Source organism: Silene latifolia, chromosome 4, assembly GCF_048544455.1.
Source record: "Silene latifolia isolate original U9 population chromosome 4, ASM4854445v1, whole genome shotgun sequence".
Taxonomy (NCBI): domain Eukaryota; kingdom Viridiplantae; phylum Streptophyta; class Magnoliopsida; order Caryophyllales; family Caryophyllaceae; genus Silene; species Silene latifolia.
This window is the reverse complement of record NC_133529.1, coordinates 13,959,131-13,965,216: the sequence shown is the minus strand read 5'-3', so window position 1 is coordinate 13,965,216 and position 6,086 is coordinate 13,959,131. Positions and strand designations below refer to the sequence as shown.

General features: G+C 34.3%; 1 protein-coding gene across 1 annotated transcript; it reads right to left on the bottom strand.

The window, feature by feature from the left end:
- Positions 1-1,317: 1,317 nt before the first annotated feature.
- On the bottom strand, positions 1,318-5,849 carry LOC141653038 (heat stress transcription factor A-7a-like). Its single transcript, XM_074460675.1, has 4 exons — positions 4,760-5,849; positions 2,009-3,280; positions 1,843-1,915; positions 1,318-1,758 (listed from the first exon to the last, which is right to left on the bottom strand). The coding sequence occupies exons 1-2, from the start codon at positions 5,060-5,062 to the stop codon at positions 2,483-2,485; spliced, it is 1,101 nt and encodes a 366-aa protein (XP_074316776.1). The 5' UTR covers positions 5,063-5,849; the 3' UTR covers positions 1,318-1,758; positions 1,843-1,915; positions 2,009-2,482.
- Between the last annotated feature and the right edge of the window lie 237 nt (positions 5,850-6,086).

Sequence of the window (6,086 nt, the reverse complement as noted above, 5' to 3'; positions counted from 1 at the left end):
TTTACGTTCTACACTCTACAAAAGCTATTTGTAAGCAGTGAGATATTGGACTGCATAATAAAGAGGGTCAATTTAAACTACTGATTTCGTGGGTGAATATTTAAGACTCAATCATTAAGTCAAGAGGGGAGCCCTTTAATAATTCGATATTGTATTATGAAAAATCAGCAGAGGTCAAACCCCTTAAGATATAACTAAGGTCCTCCACCGTTAAGCTATTTTTGCATATAAGATCAATTCAAATGATTTGATCATTTCTCATTTCTATATCGTCACCATTTGGTAAAGAGGTATTATGGCAATCACTACCTTGAGCGCGAAAATAACATCTCCTTGTTCTCCAAGCAGGGGTGTCTAAGGCCCTGTTCAGTCCATGAGCGCGGAAACCGAGCCTCTGATTTTGATGGTCAAATTTACAAGTTTTAATGATGGTATTCAATTTAAACATACATTGGTGCATTCATATTTAAGGCCTCATTTTTTTCATTTAAAGACAGGTCACCATTTGTTTTAAGACGCCCTTGTCTACAAGTCCCATGATCAAATATTCATATCTTACCATATACTCAGTCAGTACAAGATATATAAACATATACCCCTGATTCTCTTTTATCAATCATATTTACACATCGTACCCCTGATTCTCGTCTCGTTTATCAGGCCTAACACATCCTACAACCACGGCTCCTTGTTCTCTAAGTCTCTATGACAATATCCTACATTCCTACCATATACTCGTACCAGATATAAACATATACGGCTCCTTGTTTTCGAGTCCTATGACCATATCCTACCATATACCCGTACAAGATATAAACATATACAGAGTACTGTAATCACATATCTACATTATCTATTAACACTCACACAGAAGATAAGTTTCTGTACAAGATATAAACATATACGGAGTACTGTAATCACATATCTACATTATCTATTAACTCACACAGAAGATAAGATTCTGTGTATTACTAAGCGAACTAAAATCTGGAAAAACAAAAATCCCTGATACTTCAAAAAGAAACACACTACTCAGAACACAACGCTTAAATGGCTTCTACCATGACGGAGGAAAGTTGTTCAACTATGTAAGCTGATACAATTCTTTCAGCATAAAGATAATGCTTTTGGGTATCTTATTCTGAAACTTTCTGTAGTATCTGCATAACTGTTTGCTAAACGATTTTGATTTACTATATAGTATTTCAACATTTCAGACCGCGCGTTTCTGGATTCATTGGGGGAAAAAAGACCTATAACAGACACACTCTAATATACTCTGTAGCGCGACTGTGTCTAGCCCAAAACCGCATATGATCAGCCAGAAACTCCTTGCATTCACCTCTAACCTTCACTTATCATTCCACTACGTAATACTGTATTTACATTCAAAGTTCGATAGCTACTTCAATGCTTTCAACTATGTATTGAAAGGCCGATGCACAATTACACCAAGTAAATCGAATACTGATATTCTAACCAGTTGGCCTACTGATGTAGAGTACTCCAAATATATCCCTTACTAAAACACGGGAAAGTAGCCATGGGAGAATGTTTAGGTAACTGTAGGACGATTTTACACTAAGTTAGTGTGAAACCGTCTTATACACAAAATTGTGTTTTCTAACTATTGACTGTCAAATCCCGGGAAATATCCAAATTTTGACCTGAAATTCTAAAATAATCTTAAATTACCATGTTAGTCTTCATATCAACAGTTTTTGAAGGTGACCAACTTTCAGGTATTCAGCTTCCTAGCTATATTCACAAACAAGAAGCACACAGAAAATCAACAAGATATGCAGCATTATTATCTGATAACTTCAACAAAGAAACTACTACCATTAGGTCTCAATCTTGTAGGTTTTTGTAGCAGCTTTTAACTCTTTCAACTTGAACGATCATCGGAACACATCTACATTTTCCATAAACCAACATCATATTATTGCAAATTTCGAGTACAAAGCAAACTTAGAAGACAAATAGAATTGTCAAACAAAGAAGCAACCTTAGCTTCAATAGTTCAATGTAGAGCTTCTACATTCAAAGTTTCAACAATTCCTGCATTCCTACAATACAAACAGTAGTACAAATGAGAGAGGAAGTTGTACAATCAACATTTTAATCTGCAGCAAACATAGCAAGTTAGTTTGGCTTAGGCTAGTCTCGCCGATTATAGAAGTAGACTGTCTGGCTTCGAATTCTTCCCCTCTCCTGAAAAGGGCAACAAACAAATTAAGCAACAACATAATCTAAGAGTTAATCAGTATGGGATGCGATCTCAAACAACGTAATTAACCGCCTACTTAGGGCTTCAACCCAAGTAACCCCAATCGATCAGCTCACGATATTAGACCTGGATCACGACACCTCATCTTAACCACTTTGTAAAAGCCTTGAAGGTTACTGAACCATACTGAGGTGGTATTGGTCAGATATAGGGGGTAATGTCGAGGTCAGAGCATGAGAATCTATTCTGCAATCACGGCTGGAACCGATATTTAATATCATCAAGAGCTACATCATGAGCTAGACCATTAGCTTGTGTTCCTTGGTTTTCACTTCCTTGTTCACCCAAACCCTTGAACCTTTCATTCAACAAATCATCCCAAAACTCATCATCGAGTACATCATTTTTGCCATCAAACTGATCTAACCCATCAAGCTCTTCCTCCCTTGGATCACATTCTACCCTACCATGACCTAGCATTTCTCGAGCAAGCGCATCGAGCTCAGAAACTCCACCATGGTCATATCCATATGAACCACCATTACCAAACTCCAAAGGCTCAACTTTCACACGACAACTTGACGACTCCCCTATTACAAAATGACCATTTTCTCCTTGCTCGATTGGCCGTCTCCTTTTCTTGCTTAAAACCTCCTCAAGTTCTTTCCTTTTCTCCTTTTGTTGGACTAACTGGTGAATGAATGAAGGATTCTTCATTGCTCTTGCAAGAAAGTTCATCATATGTTGTTGTTTCGCCTCCGTAGCTTGTAACCTTTGCTCCATTGCTTGTAAGTAAGCCCTAGTGTTTTGTTGTTGTTGCCTTAACTTCACTAATTCCATCATTAACACATTCTTATCCCTTTTTAATCTATCTACCTCTCCGTCAACTCCAAATCTCCCTAGTTCAACACAAGGGTCTATGCCTTGTTGTGTAGGCAAAGGTTGAGCTGTGTTTTTCCTTCTCCTGATGTTCTTTAAAAGCTGTTTTTGCCCTTTTAAAAACCCTTCATTTGCAAATTCCCATTTGTCTGGATCAATCTTTCTAAACCCCTGCAAAATTTGTTGAAGATATTTTCTAAGTGAAGTATCTACTTATGCTTAAAGTAGTATTCACTGAAAACATGTCCAATGTAACAAAGTTAATTACTTTCTAAGCAAAAGTCACATTGCAAACACTCAAAACTATTGCAAAATTTGCAATCCAACCTCTGTGTTTCCATTAACCTTATCAAGCTACAAGCTTTCTGAAAATCATCAAAAGTTAATATTCCCTCCATTTGTTTGTCATTCTAATTTCTAATTGTTCAAAATTCCCTTACATATTTTAGAAAACGGAAAAATATGGTGAGACTGAAGTTAATAGTGCCTTATATATCCTATATACTACTAGAAACACCTGTTTTCATGACCAGCTAATTATTTTTTTTCATATAATTCAATAATCTTATCGAACTTTCACAAAATTATTGAAAATTATTATTCCCTCCATTTGCTTGACATTTTCATTATTCAAAATTTTACTTACATATTTCAAAAATGGGAATATTACGATGAATTTAAGACTAGCAACGCGTTATTTATCTAGGTATTATCAGAAATGCGTTTTTGCATGACCAACTTATCTTTTTCAACACAAATTCTTGTTTGTGACGGCACATATCCGTCATTCTTGAGTGACGGATACCATTTTACCTCACAAAGTACCCACTTTTTCTCTCTCTGCAACACTATTCATGTGGTCCCCTTTCTCCACTAACCCATTTTGTTACCATTTTAACTCACAAAATATCCGCCACAAATGGTAACCCGTCACAAGGGAGACCAATTGCTTTTTCAAATATATGACCTTTGATCTTGGTAACAATTTATGATGCCTATCTTTTGCCTCATTTAGCAAGGCATTTAGCAAGGCAATCAATAGTGACATACATTAAACTAGATCATCATGGAAACATCACATTAAAGGCATAATTCAAAATTAAGGTCCCACTTGTGCAAATTGTCATTTAAAACTAAATCAAGATTAATAGGACAACCAAAATGGAATCAGTCGGCAAAGTCTCACATGCTCAAGATAGAAACTTTATATTAAAAAAATCATTGGCATAGTAAAGCATTTGACAAGTTGCAATCTTTTCTGATTAGACAAACATTAAACAAATATTAATCCACATTAGTGATCCAAATATCAACCAACCATCACATAAACAAATCAAAAACTAAAAAAGGAATCAAGACATGTGTCGAGCTATGATAGGTAACTTTAATCAATCAAGCATAATAATATAAAAATATTCCCTTAATTTTTATTTATGAATTCTATTCTTTTGAAATAATTTGGAGGGCATATAGTATATTCTTTGAGCACAAATGGGTTACTAAAGATTTTAAAATTACCCACTCGTAAACTATTATTACTCTAACCGGGAAAATAAAATAAAGGTAAACTATTAAATGGGATGGAGGAAAATAAAGATTAAAAAAAAGACTAAATCAAAGTAAAAAGGAGGAGGAGAAGAAAGAACTTACATAAGTATTGAGTTGCCTTACAAAGCTAGAAAAATTATTGTGCTTGAAATGTTTAGGCAACAAATTAGTGGAAAAAGCATGAGGATCCCACACCACAAAACTATGACCACCTCTACACCAAGAAACTATGTGATTAGTAGTTGAATCATCCACCATTTCATATGTTTTTGTTAAAAATGGTGGAGGTCCAACTTCATTTAATCCCTCCATTGGCTGAGGAGCTGGGATTGCTATCGTTCCGTCGCCGGAATAAGATGAGGTTGGATCAATATACTCTTGTTTAACTGGGTACAATGGATTCATTTTTCAATCAATTGATCAAAGATATCAAATTTTGATTGAATTGAAATGTTTTAGCAATAATGTGATAATTTGAGCTAAATTTGCAATAAACCCATATGGGTTTTGATCAAAAGTAGTCAACTTTGTAATTTATTGATGGATTTTGTTTTAGAATAAGATAAGGTGTTGGTTTGTGTGTGAAAAAAAATCCAAACTTTGGATGAAGAAAAGGATAAAAATGAAAGTGAAAGTTGGGAATATTAATACAAGAAACTAGAAAATGTTGAGAGAAAAAAGAGTAAAAAAAAAAAAGTGAAATTATCCAAAATAATTTTCACAAAAATGGAAGAAAAAGAGAGGATTTTATTTATAGGAAGGTGTGGGAAGCTAGGTTTCTATTTTGGGAAGGTAGTTTTAAGTAGTTATAGTTCATTAGTTGAGACTAATCAACAATGAGTGCCATTAGTGAGGCCATTAGAGGGTTAAATAGAGTTTAAGTAAGGAATTAAATAATATTGTGAGAAGAAAGTTCTAGAGATTAGAGAAGGGTAGAAGGAACCATCTACTTGGAATTTTATATTATATTATATATTTGTGTAGGTGTGGCTCTATGATTAGTTGATAAGGTATGGGGCTAATGGAACTATGGAAGTTTGGAAGAAAGGAGTGAGGCTTAAGAAAGTTCTGGAAATTGTTTGGGAAATTGAGGAAAAAATAATTAAATTTATTTAACATAGTACAATAGTGACTTTGATTTTATAAACATAAGTGTTTTTTGTGCAATTTGATTGGTGGATAGATATGTCCTACTTATTATTGGCGTGATTTTATTGGAGACCACTACATGTGATTTGAGTATGGAGGAGCATACTAATACTCACGCTTTTTCTGGTAGATAGTTATTTCAAGATAAGATGTATGGAGCTTTGGAATACAATTCTCTCTATTTCTAAAAGTGTGTTTCTAAAATGTACTTTAAGAGCATATATTAATAACCTTAATTTGGTAAGAATAACAATATATTCTCACTAATTATAGTAACAAT

Excerpts from the sequence above, each read along its gene's own strand:
- LOC141653038 (XM_074460675.1), bottom strand. The coding sequence starts at position 5,062 with ATGAATCCATTGTACCCAGTTAAACAAGAGTATATTGATCCAACCTCA. Across the intron at positions 3,281-4,759 it reads TAAGGCAACTCAATACTTAT|GGGTTTAGAAAGATTGATCC; the intron begins GTAAGTTCTTTC and ends CAAATTTTGCAG.